Source organism: Brassica rapa, chromosome A03, assembly GCF_000309985.2.
Source record: "Brassica rapa cultivar Chiifu-401-42 chromosome A03, CAAS_Brap_v3.01, whole genome shotgun sequence".
NCBI lineage: Eukaryota > Viridiplantae > Streptophyta > Magnoliopsida > Brassicales > Brassicaceae > Brassica > Brassica rapa.
In genome coordinates this window covers 20,965,605-20,983,437 of record NC_024797.2, presented here as the reverse complement: position 1 = coordinate 20,983,437, position 17,833 = coordinate 20,965,605, and the positions used below count along the sequence as shown (strand labels likewise).

Here is a 17,833-nt window from a genome sequence, read left to right as displayed (position 1 = left end):
ATGAACAAATGATTGGTTGCGATTTTTTTCGCTGACATGGACAATTAAAGAGGGTTTCATATTCTCCTTTTAATAGTGTAAGATTTCTCAATTATTTTATGAAAGCGTAACTGTTTTAATTTGTTTTAAATATTTAATCTACTTTAACTTTATAATAGTATAAATTTTATTAAAACAAATTTGGTCGACTGAGTTTAATACAAAACAACTGATTATTTTTATTTTTTATTTGTTTAGTTTTAAATTCATTGTTCTCTTTATATATTCTCTTAGAATTCTTGTTTTAGACGATTAAAAAAGGAATAGTAACTTTATTATAACAAAAATTACTTTAAGTTAGGTAGGTAGCATGAAAACCTAATATCAATCGTCACTATTTAGAAATGCAGATATTTATTGGTATTTTATATATGTTATTATATATATATATATATATATTTTTTATATATGTTATATGTTATTATATTTGGATATCAAGTAAACTATATTATCTGAATAATATGAGTTTACATTGACTTTATTATATAAGTTATTTCGTATAGTAATTTACTATATTTTATTATTGATTTTTAAAAGTTATATTTTAAATTTGTTACAATTTTAGTTTGTTTGTTTATTTAAAAGTTTTTTTTTTATTTTTAAAATGTATTTATCTATATGGGGTTCCTCCTACTCCGCTTTCTTTAGTATGTTTTATGAGAGGATAGGAGAGCCATGACTCCTAAGACATAGACATATAGAGTGAATAGTTAGTGTAGAATCAGGTTTTGACTTTTTATATATAAAGTTCCAGGGTAATTAGCAGAAAACAGCAGCTCAGTTAGTGTAGACATAGACGTATAGAGTGAATAGTTAGTGTGGAATCAGGTTTTGACTTTTTATATATAACTTTTTATATATAAAGTTCTGGGGCAATTAGCAGAAAACCGCAGCTCAGTTTCTGCAAAAATAAGGTTATGTATATATAAAGTTCATTCATGGTCATTAAAAGAGAATTCATGAAACATACAGAGCCAGCGTGTCAAATTCAGGTCATTTTGTAGCTAGAGCTAAGAAAGTTAAGTTGCAGCTCTATACACATGCTTGAGTACCGGAATGTCTACATCAAACAGTTCTAAATGATGATGAAAAATTGTAGAATCTCAATCTTTCACAAAGTTTTTGGCAAAGATCTCATATATTAACACAGTCCAAATACATGGTTCCTTTAACGCTGAATGTATTCTGCATTCAAGACAACCTATTTGCATTTCCTGATCCCAACTGGACCATCTTTAAATCCGTAAAATGTACTTTCTTTATCACGCTCCTGCAAGTGATCCGAAACCGAAAAAAAATTACAAATCAATAGTAGACCAAATAAGATACAACAATACATAAAGCATCATTTTGAGACATACAAAAATGTCTTTTAAACACTTACCAAATGGTCCATATATGACAGTGTGCCCACCAGGTGCTTGACCTCCAGAGAGAATAATACTGATCTTCAGTTTCTGTGATTTCGAAGCTGCCCATAGTGGCTTGTTCCCGTACCATGTTGAATTGTAAGACTTATGAGCTTCCAGTACAATGTACGTGTCTGCAAAATTGAACAGCTGCTTTGCATATTTTTGAAGCCATGGCTGCAGCAATCTCCACAGCAACCTCAGTCCCTGGAGTGTCTGCACAATTTTAATGGGTCTCTTTTCTTTCATGGTCTCTGGTCTCTCCCAGCAAGGATGATTTACATTTGAATCCCTTGCCTGAGTGCACTTGCTTACCTAAGAATCTATCGATAAGGAAAGAGTTGCAACGTTTGTAAATATCAACTTCTCTCTAAAAGGTATTGCAAATACCTTTCTGTTTCAAATATTTCTGGACTGACAGTATCATGTCGAACCTGTCAAAGAAAACAGTGTAAAGAGTACATAAACAACAGAGAATATTGCCAAAATAAGAGCTAACTTTAATTTGTAGCAGCTATAGGGACTCCATGGCTGCCACCCAAGGTTCAGAACATAAGATAATGTTGATTTCACATATTAACTCAACTAAATCCCTAAATACCCGACAAAAGCAATTTTACAAACATAATGAGAAAGATGAGAGATTCGTTGCTCAAACTTCAGAGCTATATATTGAGGAAAATGAAGCTGTGAAACAATGGTAACAGAATCATGCTAATAATATAATCTTAACCTTATACAACGGTGATCCAACAAACACTTGTCCAAGACCACCTTCCCCCCGATTTCTCTTTACCTTATACAACGGTGATCCTCCAACTTGGACCTGATAAGAGACATATCATTAATCATCACCTTAATAAGCATAAACCAAAAATATTAAACCAAAAATATGCGTAAATGATCATCTTTCAAATTTCTCGCCGCTAATCTCGTCCTTGGTCTCCACTCCGCCTCTCCACGGCTGCTTCTGTTACTCCGCCAGAACCCCTGTTGCTGTTACTCTTCCTCTGTTTCTTTTTTTTAGGCCGATTCAGAGCTACAACGTAAGTTACACAGCCACGGCAACGCTCCAGCATATCTAAAACTCTATGCAATCGATGGTCCGATTCGGATTTGGACAGAGCGGTAGAAGCGTTTGGTTTCATCACAATGGCGGAGGAAGCGGTGGACTTCCCGTTTGGTCTCGCAGTCTCGGAGGAGGCGACTGTCTTCTCGTTGGTCTTGCGGTCGCTGGAGATTGAAGAGTTTCCTTTAGGTTGGGATGATTGTCTGAGAGAAGCTTTTCAATTTTAATCCACACATAAGTCAAGAGAATGAGATTTGTAAATAGACAAATATAGAGGAAGATGAAAAGAATCCATTGAATGAGATCATGCAAGGTTTGATTAGAGCAGTTAGTGGTGAAAATATGCGTTAAAATGGATTTGAAGAGAAGAGCAAGGGAAGGTACGGAAGTCGAAAGGTAAGAGAAGAAAGGCATGATCATCCAAAATAGAAGATAGAATCAGTCGACAAAGGCAAGAGAAGAAGCCCTAAACAAAATAAAGAACGGTAAAATAAAAAGTCCAAAATCAAATACGAAGCCCAAATCAATATCATAAACAGATGACATGTCCCATTGCTCCAACCTCATTGGTTGATTTTCTGATCTGATGTGGCATAGCTAAAAAGCCTCCCTCAAGCCCTTTTAATATAGTATAGATTACTAGAGCGGATGTTAGGTTTTTTCTTTTTTTTTTTATTATAAATTGTTTAGTAATATTTTTAAACATAAATGTTATTTGTCTATTTTAGGTTCTTACGAACCTCTCCGAACTTGGAAGAATCAGATTCGAACGCCACACAGAAATTTATTATAACCGAATGAAGTTTAATTTTAAAATCCAAAAACACTAATAGCCGGGGAAAAACCCGATATGTACTCGAATGTGTACTTGAATGCCAACATTTAACTAATTCTGTGAACAAATATTTTTTCGTTAACTGGTTTTGAATTTTCGTCACGAACGGAAAAATTTCATTTAAAAATTGTGAAATTATTATGGTTAACAAGTTAAATATATGATGTCGAATTATTAAAGTAAACAATTAATGAAAATAGTTTGGAAGAGTGGAAAAAGAAATAACAAATATATAATTAAATAATTAAAAATAGGTAAGTTCTTTTTTTTTACTTCTGTAATAAATGAATTCAAATTAATAAAAAAAAACTATAAATGAAACGGTTAGAATTATAGAATTAGTTAAAAATAGAATAAAAATCTGTAAGAATTCACATAAAAAAGTAATTATTATTTTGTACTTCAATTTTAATAGAATAAACTAGTCTATATATATAAAGAAATGTTCGCCTCTCTCCCGTGAAGCCACGTCATCAATTCGTGCGTTCTGGGAGTGACACGTGTCCCATTTTATATTTGGAGCCAAAATAAATGAATGCAGTTAAGGGTAATTGAACCCAGCACCTCTAGCACTGGTAGTTTCTCTTAGAACCACTAGGCTAACGTCACTTTTTATAAATATGTGACCGCGAAAATACTTATTATCGTGTCAGCTGGAAGCCCATGCTTCTTCTGCTTGTGGCCAAGGCCGACACTGAACTGACGTCAAGATGAAGATCGTGAAGTTAAAAACTTTGCTCTAAACAGTTTTGCAATGTTTCCAACCTTTATAACTTGATGCATATAATATATATCAAAATACATTTGTTGTACACGATTTTATTAGTTTTGCTTTTAAAAGAAGGTATTTACAGTTATAAATGTTTTGTGCCAGTGAAGTAATTGTTGAAAAATCTCTATACATATGTCATTTTAAAATAACACCCAACTTCTATATATAGTCAATACATATGTCCATGTTATATTCTAGACTAAATATTTTCTCTTTTAAAAATATAGAAAACAATTTTTTTAGTCTACAAGCAAATGTTATAGAGCAAGTATGCATTATACAAAATAATATATATTTAAAATCCATACACAAAAACATAAAAGTTGTTATAGGCATCTTTCTGACACATGCACACTCCACTACAAATAAGAATTAATAAAAAAAACAGTATTGTCATCAAACTTTATCACAAATCCACATTTGTACATCTATAATTATGAGTTGGATAATTAGTTAATTTGATACAATACCAAAGCAAGAATAATCGACAAACAACTATACCACCACATACTAATAAGTAAGATATAACAGATAACCAAATTCTTGAATCTTAAAACAAATTTCAACTCGAGCATTTAGTGAATATCAAGTTAACTAATATTCCGCCCATAGGGCGGGCCGACCTAGTTTCATATATTGTATAGATTTTGGGGGTTTGGAAACAACAGGAAGTTAGAAGATTTACGTTTTGGGTTTCTTGTTGGTTATATTGGTTTGTGTACTTGTCATTTGGTGTTGTTATTCGTTTTAAAACTTACAAGATACTTATAAGTGCTGGCCATATATCTTGGTAGATAAGTGAACATATGTTTCATCCATTCTTGAGGTGGATGCTAACTGCGGTAGCTACTCGTGAATCGCTCAACAATTTGTACTTCTCCGGTAAGATGTTCAACAAGTTCTGTGGATGAAAACAAACCAAGACTTACGAGACTTTATTATGTTATAAAAAACAAAGTCAAAGCTTGTAATAGTACCATTGGTATAATGTCGGCAATCATGAAAGCCAACTCTAAGACCAGTTACCCATGAGCTATTAAACTCAATTGCCATTTCCATGGCATTATTCCCTTTGGATGATCCAACCATCCAACATTTTTGTTTAGGAACATTCTTCAATTTTCTTTGCATCACCACACCTACAAACCAAAAAAACTTTTGTTCAGAATCTTGACTACAATTACATGATTCCTACCCTTTTATTTTAATACTTTACAAGTTATCAACATGACCAAACATTTGCTGAAATATTGACTACACTTTAAAGATAATATTCGATATGATTGTCTGAGAATCAGAACCTCGAATCGATTTTCTTGATAAAATCGAGATTGCTGCTTCTATGCTTTCGGGATTAACAGGCTGGAAATCAAACACGATTGCCTGGAAAGCCCCACATATGTTTTCGTTGATGCATTTGTACAAAACACCTTATAAGTCAACAAAAGAGAATAATGAAGAAACCTCTTGATGAATGGGAAAAGAAGGTTTGATGAGAACCATGAAATGTTGTAAACTCCATATAAAAGAAGGTTTAATTTTTTTTGTCGATGGCATCCGGACAACCGTTTTATGTTTTCTACCTCAATCCTGAAGAGAATACTATTCGACGGTTTGAAATCCAAGGTTTTGGAGAGTACTATGAAGCATCCAACAATCCCCGTAGAGTCCATGTCTTTGTAGACGATTGTAGTAGTTTCTACAGATTTGCTGACAATGTAGAGGATCTTAATGTTAACGATCAAACGCTACTCAAGTCTAGCATCTATGCTCCATATGTGTACAACGAAGAATCAGAAGAAGAAGAGTCGGATGATGATGATTATGGGCGTCTTTTTCGTGGTAACAAGAAGAGAGGATGAGAATGAGGATGAGGAAGGAGAAAGAGAGCAGAAGAGGATATTGCTCTGATTATTGAAGTTGGGTGAATGCAATGGGCAATGTAATTTTGTGCTTTTAACCTCTTGAGTTTTGTATCCTCTTTCAAACTATTTCAATAAATCTTGTTTTTATTTAATATTTTGCATCTTTCTTCAGATTCTAAGTATATCAGCGGTAACGAATACAAAACCAGCGATTCTGGAGCAAAGGAGTAGAATCTACTACGAGTTAAAACTTAAAATATACTTTCAGGTGCTCGCCATTTATCCATTCTTGAGGTGGAAGCTAACTGCTGATGCTTTTTGTGAGTCGCTCAACAATTTGTATTTCTCCGGTAAGATGTTGAACAAGTTCTGTAAATGAAAACATGAAAAAAAAAACAAGACTTAAGACTTTGTTATGTAAAAAAACAAAGTCAAAGCTTGTAATAGTAACCATTGGTATAATGTCGGCAATCATGAAAGCCAACTCTAAGATCAGTCTCCCATGAGCTATTAAACTCAATTGCCATTTCCATGGCATTGTTCCCTTTGGGTGATCCAACCATCCAACATCTTTGTTTAGGAACATTCTTCAACTTTCTTTGCATCACTACTCCTACAAACCAAACCAGAACTTTGGTCAGAAATCATAATATTGACTACACTCCCTTTGACCAGACACTTTATGAAATCTTGACTACACTTTCAAGATTACATTCGATATGATTGTCTGAGAATCAGAACCTGGAACCGATTTTCCTGATATAATTGATACTGCTGCTTCTATGCTTTCTGGATTAACAGGCTGGAAATCAAACACGATTACCTGGAAAGCCCCCACATAAGTTTTCGTTGAGAGGCATTTATACAAAACACCTTATAGTCAACAAAAGAGAATAATGAAGAGACCTCTTGAGGAATTGAAGAAGATGGTTTGATGAGAACCATGAAATGTTGTAAATTCCATATATTTAGTGAGTAGGCCATTGACATGATAAGCTGTGGTGGACCACCCGTTGCTCTGAGCGGCACGGTCGCAACATAAACGGCATCTCCGCCGCCACTGGTGACGTTTGCTGATGGTATGAAGAATTGAGACGCCATTTCCTTCCTCTGTATATTTCTACTCTGAGTGGACCAAATACAAAGCTATATCCATATAATTAATTATTTTCTTATTTATTATAATATATGACGTCATAATTTAGTTGTTAAATTTAAGGAGACTTTTCATCATTATTGATAAAAATAAATGTGAATATTTCACTAATGTAATTTTATTACAATATATAGTCATATATCCAAAATGAAACTTTTTTGAAATGTATGTCCTTAATTTAAAAAAAAATTATTATTTGATAGATCTATTTAATCTTCTCTTCTTAACTTATATTAAATTTTATTTTGTAGTAGCGAGAAACTCGTTAATGTATCTTTGTTCTTAAAAAAGATGGTATTTAACTTAGCTTGCAAATGAAGCAAAATAAACTAAAATAAATATAAAAAACAAAATGGAGGAAAAAACTCAATTCACAAACACTGATAATTGACAATAATAATGGTAAAATGTATAAAATAAAAATGGTGCTTAAAAGAAAAAAAAAATCAAAAAGACAAATTTGGAACAATGTAATACAAATCTCTTTCACAGTTGTAACTTAGAACATACTCAACCAACAAAACAAATCCATCATTCTTGTTCTCACAAGAACAATGCCACCAAACCGGAAACCACCATAGCGACTGGAGCTAAAGCCAGCGTCTGTGCTGAGTTCTTGTGCGACGACTTAGGCGAAGAAGCGTTGGCTTCATCAGAATCAGCAGAAGGCGAATCAGAAGGAGAGCTAACCACAGGAGCAGGAGCCGGAGCAGGCATTGGAGGAACATCAGTTCCAAAGATCGCTTCAGGCAAAAGCACCCGGTTCACTTGGTAAACCGCCACGGGGTCGGTGGAGAAAACGCTGCTGCTGACTTTAGTCCTGGTCCAGAGCGTCTCGATCCTAACCGTACCGGAAACATCAGTGAACTTCAAAGGGTACTGTCCACCGGCGAAGGTGCTAACCGGACCGGATTGGCTCAGGTTCTTGAACTCGGAAAGAGAGTAGTAGTGAGGAAGAGCGTGGGAGAGGAGAAGCTGCTTGAGCTGGTCCTTGGTGAGGTTCGAGAGAGGAGGATTCTTCTGAGCCTTGAAGGCATCGTCTTTTGGGACGAAGATCGTGACGCCTTCCTCGGTGTTGTTGGCTTGGCTTTGGAACGTTTCGATGACTCCTGACGAGAGGAGGTAGTCGAGGAACGTGTGGAAGGGACCAGCTACGCTTAGAAGCTCGGTGAGATTCACGTGGTGTGGGGCCGGTGCTGGAGCTGGTGTCGGTGGTAGCATTGGAGCTGGTGGGCTTGCGGTTTTGGCGTTTGTTGATGCAGAGAAGACGATGAAGGCGACGGCGATAAAGATTGAAAACTGCATCTTTGCCATTGCTTCTTTGATCCTCTCTCTCTCTATCCTATTGTCACAGAGATTAAACAATGCAAAGATCAGATCTTTATCAAGAACCCATGAAAACCCAGCATGAGATTGAACAGAATCCAATCTCAGATCCGGATCTGTTTCAAGAAGAATTGATCTTCCACATCGAGTTGAAGTCAAAGATTGTAAGTAACAAACTAAAGTAGTGTAAAATTAATCAGATCTTGCACATTACTTGAAAGTTGAGTAAAACAAACCGACACACTAACACATTCAGAGACAGTAAGTAGCTAAAGTTGACGACACGTAATGCAGAAACAATGATAAGAGAAACTAGATCTGGATCAGACAGAACATAAACTTATTTTTAAGACAAGTATACAGAACTTTTATAAAGTAGTTCAATGGCATTGTGATTAAACTGTAACCAAAGTGGAAGAGAGAAGAGAGAGAGAGAGGGGAGCTGACCTGAGCAAATAATGGTAAAATGAAGACTTTCTTGGAAGATGGAGAGAGCAGAGGAGGAGGAAGAGAAGGTATTTAAAGAAGTTTTTTTAATAGTTTCTATAGAAAAGGAAGGAAAGACAGGCTGTGTACTATTCTTCTTGTAAACTATGAGGTGTTGGTGTTGTTGTTGCGGCACCGTCTGGTGTACTTGTTTTGTAACCGGTTATTGCCGTTATCCGTAATCATGGTTTAACCTTAAGGCATAAAACACACTCATCTTTTCACATAATTTATTAGTGGGGTTTTATGTCTCCCTTAATCATTTATTGTTGCTTCAACTTTTTTTGTGGGTGTAAAGGTTTGATTGGTAAACAAATGAAGTCAAAAATTAGAGGAGAAGACAAAGTTTCTTCATCCGGTCTAAATGTTTCTAGTCCGTGAGGTTCAATCTACTGGATTTATAAATTTACCAGCATCTTCGTATCAACACTGGCGATTAAAGTTGTAAGATTTATGAGTACTTATGTATACTTGTGAGTTGTGACACACCAAAAGTGAATTACTACTAGTTCGGTTCCAAGCACTTTTTGGCATCATTTACAAATTCGATACTTTTGTTTTTGAACATAGCTACACCACATATTCACAAGATCGCTCCACTTCTTTGTACATATGTTTATATTTTTTTTTATAACGAGACAATATGTTTTTTCGCCAATTCTTTTGTTTTAATCAAAAGAAAGAAATTCAACAAAGGGTAACGCTACTCATAGAAGGAAAATTACATATTTTTTTGTCTAATGGTTTAAATATGGTGTCAGGAAAATTACATATTTTTAGAAGGAAAATTACATATTCACAAGGGGTAACATAACGAGATCTGACTCTAAAATGGATTTAAAAAATATTAAATGTATTAAAACACCATATGTATGGATATATGGAACCTGATTTGTTAAGTTATTTCATTCGTGGATGTAGAATGTTCTTTTTGTTAATTCTTAAAGTTATAGGAAAGAGCCTTGGTTTTTTCAACTTTTTATTAATTTAATTTAATTGGGAAATTCTTAAAGTTATAGGAAAGGAAAACCTTAAGTTTTATTTTTCAACTTTTCTTTGAGTAGGTGAACAAATTAATCGAGTTTAAAACGAATAGAAGCAATTATGAACATCACGCTTCAGGCATTACCAAAAAAAGTCTTAGCGAATAATTTCCCATAATTCGTGAATTGCAAGTAAAACAGAAATAGATCGATACGGAAGAAACTTAAAAAGCAAATCGGAATATGGTGATCTTTCTTAATCAGCCTTCCACATATTTGTCTTCTCCTCTAATTTTTGACTCGTCACCAACCTTATGGTACTCGCTTTATTTTATTTGTTTTTGACATTGTACACGGTGTATTTAATTATTCTAATCTATTTCACACAAATCATATAACGTGTTTAGTTTTGCATGCGAACCTTACTTTCATATCCATATAACTGGTTTTAATACCTTTTAGCCATTTGCGGTGTTTGTCACTCGATGTTTGTGCTGCTCTATTGTTTGTGTGTTTGAATACGTTACACGTATATATTCAAAATTTATTTGATACACAAATACAGTTACGTTCGACTTTGTAGACACCATATATTTCAATAACCAAAGTGTTTAATACACAAATACAGTTAACGAACCATTGTTCCGCGCCTAGTACAACAATATGAGGACGATGATACCAAACTTTTATAAACAATGAACTTACTTACCATTTGTTGATTAAACAGAATAACAACGATATCCAAAATACGTAATTACTAATTTGACAATATAACAAACTATAAATATGGAAGATTATTATTGGTGATACTTCAAATCCATGCAAATACCTCAATAAAATATGTGCCTGTATATCTATTTAACATCTTTGTATGTCTTAATCGCTGCTTTCTCACCGACAGCCGTGAAAAGCAATTTCCCGAAATAATATAACTGATCAGATATGATATCATACTATATTTGAAGTTGTATTCAGTCAAAATAAATCATAATTCGGAAACTGATTACCTTACACCTGTTTTCGGCTATGATGTGTGGAACATATTGTGAAAATGAAAAGAAGCATATGAATTTGTATAAAGAATGATGATAAGTTTAATCGACTAAACTATCTCGACCGACAATGAAGAAAGAACGAATACAGGCAGCGGTCGATTGAAGACAATCTCTGGTGGCGAAGACAACGACAAACGATGGAGATATGGATCGTTTTAGAAATTTTCTAACAGAAAGAAAAAGGTGAAAGGGTTAGGAGCTTTCTTTACAGCCCAAATGAAATACTTTATTTATATGTTCGGTAATTATTCTGATTTGGTTAAAAAATTATTGATTGAATTTCAATTTTGCTCAAGTCGAAGATAAAATTCAAGGGTAGCTAAATAATTTTTGGTTTGGCATACTTCTTTAAGTAGTCTTTTAAACCTCAAGTTTGTCTTATGTTTCCGGAGTTCCATATGAAATCTGCTAGTACATAACTGTTTGACACTCTTAGATGAAACTTTCTAATCATAAACTCTAAAATCGAATAACTAAATTAAGTAGCAATAAATCAACTTCTTTAGTGCTTAATATATACACACATTAATATTTTAATGTGAAAATAATATTTTAAAAATATATTTACGAATATAAAATTTAATCATAGAAATATAAATGTTATTTCAACATATATTACCAAACTCTAATCAATGGAGAATGATTTACAATCTGTTTTCTTTCATCTAATTTACAACTATACAATTTTATTAATTTTAGCTTACGTGGATTTTGTTGTTTGTATTTTAAATGATTTAATTTATTTTTGATCAAAATATTTTTTTTTAATTTATAGTTTAATCATAAAATTAAATGTATAAGAAGGCTTCTCACAACAGCGTACTCATAAGACTTTTTTGTTTTATACAAATTTTCAAAATTAAAATCATAAAATATGTTTCACTCTCTTTTACGTTATTTTGCATTTGATTGAATATAAAGTATATATTTGTATTCAAAATTAAATTATTAATTATTTTGACAAATTATGCTTTATAATATTGGTATTCTAATATTGGTATTGGGTTAACTATACAAAATCGAAAAGATGGTGGATGGATTATTTTATTCATGCTTTTTATTAAAACTATCGATTCACGTTGAATTCATATATATTGCACGCTATAATTAAAATGGACATACTTATAATAACATATATTTTTCTAAGTACAATCCCAACAACCGTTTCGATTTTTATATCTTCATCTTAAAGGAGAGCATTAGCATAAATGAAAATATTAATATTATTTGCGAACGCAGAATCGGTATAAGATTCATGCATTTTTTTTGTTTGAATAATATTCATGCATTGATGTTACAAAAAAAAAGATTCATGCATTGCCATGAAGACATTAATATTATCATGTATTATCTCACCGTCCAAGATATATGAACAGCTTGAGCGTATTGTTACAGATAATACTATTATTTTTGGCCGGACAAGCTTAAATTTATTTTTCAATGGAAGTTGTTGAAGGTGAGTGACCACGTAGGATATAATCATCTAACCCTCAAACACAACATTTAATCATTAACTCATACTCCACTCCTGGGACAAGACAGCTAATCATGCATCATTTAACGGCATCGTATCTTTCTACGGCCGTCCCGTAATCCTTACCAAGTAGGCCAGTCCCCACTATGTGGAGGCAAACCATTGATGTTTTTGAAGTTGTATTCCTTCTATTGTTTAAGTATCGGGGAAATTGCGTAAAAACGTTTTTTTTTTGTTAAATTAACTTTACATTCTATAGAAGAAAGAGGTTAAATTAGCTTTCACTGATCACCTGTTTTGATCGCTCTTAAAATTTACAAATTAAAACAACTCTTAAACTAGAAAGTAGAAACCCAAGCAAGATTTTTTGGAAAGATGATTGCACATTTTTTACCTCAATGCATCAATATTCGATTTCTATTAGGAATTATATAGTTTTGCTTGGACCTCTTGGACTCCTGAATTTTGGCCAATATATTTAATGTATTGGATTTGTGGAAAACTCATACTATGAGTAAAGTAATTTCATTCTCATTAATTAACTTCAATGTACAAGTCATGTATTTATACTATGTACAAACTCATGTCTACCGCTATACAAGGAGACTCAAACTATACAAATGACATAATATAAGTATAGGATAATACATACTAATACGAGACCTACTCAACCTCGTGCGTCATTGAAGTTGAATGACCCCTTCCTTGGGTTTTAAGAAATCGGCCACCGGATAGGGGATACCCAATGCTAATCTAATAAGTCTTAAAATGGGGAACAAGTACATCAGCAATGACCTATCTCTGTCAGTTTTGATACAAACTTACGTACCGATTCTTTTAAGAATACGCTAAAACTAAAAAAAAAAATATCAAACAGCCAAAGAATTTCCTACGGTACTTTTAGGAACTATAACTATTTTGATACCTCCGCTTTTCATCTCCTTGGCCTAATATCTTTCTCGCCATCTGTTTGTTCCCCTTCCTTACTTTTTGCTAGATGATTACCGCATCTTTTTGTTCCCACCGGCCACTCTTATATAAACTCCTCTCTTCCCGTGGTTACTGGGTTATGCTCTTATGTATCTTTGATGGGCTATGCTTAGATTAAGATAGGCTAGAGTTTTGTTTGGGCTTGTTGTAATAAGGGTGAGATTAAGAGCTAGAGAAATGTAAGAGATGGAACGAGAGTTGGATAGTAATATTTGTTTAATCCCGTGGAGAAGTATAATAAATTCTGGATCATACACCGCACGTGATTAAACAAAGTAGTTATATATTGTGTTGTTTCTTCATTTCTTTATTTTCTTGAAGAGTGTTCGAATCCGTGAGAGTTCGAGCTATTGAATGACTAATTGACTCCAACACCCATATATTATACACAAATTTTCGTAAAGATAAAGTGAACCTACAACATTTAGTGTGCATTATTTTTCTAAAGATAAAATAAACCTACAACCTTTAGCATCTTAAAAGCAGACCACATTTGTTAATTATAAACGCTAACATAAATACTATCCATTTAAACTTAAAATTCAAAATTTATTTTATCACAAAATGAATAAAAATGATACACCTTTTTAATTATGAAAATTTCATAAAAATGCTCAAATTAAATTTAATTGAACTCTTTAATACCTGAATATTTGTTCTACCCAGTTTAATACATTAACTAATTATTTTGTTTATTTTAAAACATGAACTTTTGCTCAATCTAATACTAAAACTATGATTATTTTATTGATAGTTAGAATTTCCCTTTATTCTTTAGTTTTAAATAAGTTTGTTTATATGTATGCTGTCTCATGGATTGTCTGAAGAGAGTTCGTAGACATCTATCTCTTTTGCTGAGATGGTTGCAGAAGATGAATGAAACTTCTCGAGAAGAAAGATGATTTCACCTACTGGATTAACACTCTTTCCCTGCTGTTTTAGGTGTGGTTGTGTTAATCTGTCTGTATGTTTATACAGTGATAACAAGTAAACCAAAAAATGATGCTTCTTCTATTGGCTGCTAGGATCATGATGAAGAAAGACAACGTAAGCTCTATGACAGAATAGATCTCCAACTTATCCACAGAGAATGAAATTATATTTATCAACATCTAATAGTATGTTTGATCGTATGTGTAAAGAAACGCTTGAAAAGGTTCTATATAAAATTACGAGAAAGGAGTGAAAGTATATATATGAAAACAAAACAGACTCAAAACTTGTCTTCACCAGACTCTTTAAGGAGAGAACCAACACCAATCATGGACCGGTGTCTCTGTTGTCCTCTGCTTCTGACTCTAATTTCTCTTGCTCCGCCATTTCCACAAGCATTCTGAGGCGCTTATCGAAAATCAAAGCACTCTCGTCTCTCATGTCAAGCTCCAAAGCCTCCGCTTCAAGCCACTTCTCTCTCAGATCATCGAGCAAATTCCCTTGGTCTGTGGTCATCGTTGCACCTGGTGCACTTGGAACAGTGGTCCGAAGTGAAGAGTCCCCTGATGGTGGAGGCAACGTTAATAGCATTGCCCTGAACTCGCGGGTTTCCACAAACGCCTCGAAATTACAAGCAACCAAGTCTAGACAATACTCCCTTATCTTCAACACACCGTACCTATACCATTCAAGTTCGAATCAATATCACCAAAACGAGCTTCACACAAGAAACTATAGACACAGTAACTCCCACAACTAGTAGTTAAGAAGAAAAATCATACATATCTGACAAAACAAGCCAATGACAGAGCTCTGCAGGTGTGGCTGATTCCAAATGAGGCAACAAGGCGTCAGCCACAGCGCGTTTAAGAGGAAACAGTAAGTAGCGAGATGCAACATCAAAGATCTCCTCAGCCTACAAAACGAGCAAAACTATCAGAAAACGTAAAAACACATTCCAAATTTTTCTACATGGCAGACAAGTTATTTTTACCTGATCTGGACTGATCTCCTTCAACCCATCAGTGTACCTGATAACGCTTATCGAGTTAGCTTACTGTACCAATTACAGTTTTTTTAAAATAATCATTGACGCTTGCTTACATATACTCAATCATCTTCTCGAAAGCCTCAGCGCTCAAATCATGTTCTTCAAGAAACGCAAGACTATCACCAGGCAAACCATTTTTCCCCTCATTAAAATCATTCACTCGTGATAGCCTCGCTCTGAAGTACTCTGACCTCGACGCTAGTATCACCTGATGGCAATAATAACTCCTTTTATCAACTCTAACGCAAACGTCAGCAAGGCTATCCACTCCAAGAATCCTACCCAAGGAAGCAGGAAGCCTGTCTTCCTCCGGAAGGGCCACACCCTGCAAGATAAACCGTTTCATTGAGTTATCAAGATCTCTATGCGTCTTGTACTCAGCATATCTCTGGTGAATCAGCTCCTTCTCGACGATCTTCTGCAGAGATTCGCATTTGCAGACTTTGCAGATCCTTACGAGATCTTCCATATCGTCGACGGAGATCTCAAGCCTATCAGAGTAGAAGAAGTGGATGAGGCTGCAGAGAGCGGGGTACGAAAGTTTCTCTTTGGAGAACCTGACTTCTCTCCGGTCTTTCCATTCGTTCTCGAACTTTTGCTTGAAGAACGGAGACCGAGCGCTTAAGATAACCCTGTGTGCTTCAACTGGTCTGCCTTGAACGAAGAATGTCACATCCGGTGGGAAGTAACTGGAACTACCAGTCTCATCAACTGAAACTAAAAATGCAAAACATTCTCATTAAACACACTCATCCTAAAAAAAATTTAGATTCTTGTCAATGAAATGTTTTTTATGTATCCGAACCCGAAGTTCCGACTAATCCCAGCAAGCCTGGGTTGCTGTGGCAAACCCGGATTGCTACCAGCAATCCCGGTTTGCTGCAGACAATCCCGGTTTGCTGCCGGCAAGCCCGGTTTGCTGCAGACAATCCCGGTTTGCTGCCGGCAAGCCCGGTTTGCTGCCGTCAAACCCGGTTTGCTGCCAGTTGTTCTAGTTAGATATCTATGCCACCTGGCCACGCACCTAATATAAATCTAAGTGGTAGGTTTCAAACCCGAGGGCACTTAGCACCTTTTGATTCAAGAACTCAAGCATCTCCTAAAAAAGTTAGATTCTTGTCAATGAAATGTGTTTCTTATGAATCCGAACCCGAAGGTCCAACTAATGCCAACCCCATTGGCAAGCCTGGTTGCTTTACTTTACGTGTTAGTTAGATATACACGCCACCTGACCATACACCTAATCATGGTCAGGTGGCGACTAATCCTATGATAATTAGATATCCACGCCACCTGGCCACACACCTAATCTAATCTAAGTGGTAGGTTTCGAACCCGGGGCACTTAGCACCTTTCCAAATGAAATGTTAATACTAAACTTAACTAACTCCAAAACGTACCACTGTTCCCATCAGAACCTTGTTTGAGATAAGCTTGATTGTGGCGGCAACCGAGAAACGTATCCCTAAGAGAAGCTTGCAAGGGAGCAAGAGGAGGCGGACGAGCTTCGAAAGCCTTGAGAAGCTTCCGGATTCTTAGATTAAGAGAAGCGTAGTGACAACGGTCGCCGTCGAAAGTATGCTCGGAGCAAATGGCGCCGTTTTCGAGAAGCAACCGAGCGGCGTCGAGGCGTCCGGTGAGGCAGGCGTAGTAGAGAGCAACGGAGTCCCAACGGTCGCGAGCGTTGACGTTGACTCCGGTCTCGAGGAGGTAGCGGAGCCTGTCGACGTCTCCGGCGCGGGAGGCTTCGAAAATGTCTCCGTTGGGGACTTTTTTGGGAGGCAGGGGAGGTCCGTAGTCCTGGAGGTCGATGTCTAGATCCTCTAGGTCGGATTCGAGTGTCCAAGACGACGAATTCTCGATCGGAGACATTTTTTCCGACGAGTTAACTCAGGGAATCGGCGATTTAAGAGATGAACGCATAAGCCCTAGAGGAGGAGGAGGAAGTGGTGAAGAAGCTCAATAGGCTCTAATTTGATTTCGGTTGGTTCTACTCGGTTCAGTTCAACATCTCTAATACCGATATCAAAACTTTTTTAGTTTTTACATTCTTTGTAGCATATGGGTTCGTTCAACAAAACTTTTCTTCAATTCATATCATTTTCGCTCAAGTTCACGACACTCTTCAAGAGTGTAATATTTCCTTGTATTGCAACATTACATGCTTAATAGCTTTGAGTCCGCATAGCACGTCTTCCGGTGTAGATTAAGTTCTTTATTCAGTGATTTCATCTATGAATAGATCATCCATTATGATGTTGTACATGCACCATTTTTTTAAGAAACTGCATAGTAGTAACTTGTACATAGTGTAGCAACAGAAATAGTAGATTTTACGATTCTTACTAACATTTTAATCAACCCATAATTTTATAAATTCAGATTTTATT

General features: G+C 35.2%; 4 protein-coding genes across 6 annotated transcripts; all 4 read right to left on the bottom strand.

The window, feature by feature from the left end:
* Nucleotides 1-4,517: 4,517 nt before the first annotated feature.
* On the bottom strand, nt 4,518-5,873 carry LOC103861093. Of its 2 annotated transcripts, XM_018657215.2 has the most exons (4): nt 5,589-5,873; nt 5,426-5,507; nt 5,102-5,263; nt 4,518-5,025 (listed from the first exon to the last, which is right to left on the bottom strand). In XM_018657215.2, the coding sequence occupies exons 1-4, from the start codon at nt 5,679-5,681 to the stop codon at nt 4,958-4,960; spliced, it is 405 nt and encodes a 134-aa protein (XP_018512731.1). In that variant the 5' UTR covers nt 5,682-5,873; the 3' UTR covers nt 4,518-4,957. The 2 variants fall into 2 exon arrangements, with proteins under 2 accessions (XP_018512731.1, XP_033144246.1); XM_033288355.1 differs by having other exon boundaries at nt 4,518-5,263.
* A 242-nt stretch (nt 5,874-6,115) lies between these two features.
* LOC103860312 lies at nt 6,116-7,153 on the bottom strand. Its single transcript, XM_009137901.3, has 4 exons — nt 6,896-7,153; nt 6,731-6,812; nt 6,441-6,602; nt 6,116-6,358 (listed from the first exon to the last, which is right to left on the bottom strand). The coding sequence occupies exons 1-4, from the start codon at nt 7,088-7,090 to the stop codon at nt 6,291-6,293; spliced, it is 507 nt and encodes a 168-aa protein (XP_009136149.1). The 5' UTR covers nt 7,091-7,153; the 3' UTR covers nt 6,116-6,290.
* Nucleotides 7,154-7,460: 307 nt separating this feature from the next.
* On the bottom strand, nt 7,461-9,154 carry LOC103860311 (fasciclin-like arabinogalactan protein 7). Of its 2 annotated transcripts, none has more exons than XM_009137899.3 (2): nt 8,919-9,154; nt 7,461-8,487 (listed from the first exon to the last, which is right to left on the bottom strand). In XM_009137899.3, the coding sequence occupies exon 2, from the start codon at nt 8,457-8,459 to the stop codon at nt 7,689-7,691; it is 771 nt and encodes a 256-aa protein (XP_009136147.1). In that variant the 5' UTR covers nt 8,460-8,487; nt 8,919-9,154; the 3' UTR covers nt 7,461-7,688. The 2 variants fall into 2 exon arrangements, with proteins under 2 accessions (XP_009136147.1, XP_009136148.1); XM_009137900.3 differs by having other exon boundaries at nt 7,461-8,482.
* Nucleotides 9,155-14,521: 5,367 nt separating this feature from the next.
* Nucleotides 14,522-17,692, bottom strand: LOC103860310 (BTB/POZ domain-containing protein At2g04740). Its single transcript, XM_009137898.3, has 5 exons — nt 16,844-17,692; nt 15,497-16,160; nt 15,387-15,423; nt 15,175-15,308; nt 14,522-15,071 (listed from the first exon to the last, which is right to left on the bottom strand). Exons 1-5 carry the CDS (start codon nt 17,313-17,315, stop codon nt 14,720-14,722), a joined length of 1,659 nt encoding a protein of 552 aa, XP_009136146.1. The 5' UTR covers nt 17,316-17,692; the 3' UTR covers nt 14,522-14,719.
* Between the last annotated feature and the right edge of the window lie 141 nt (nt 17,693-17,833).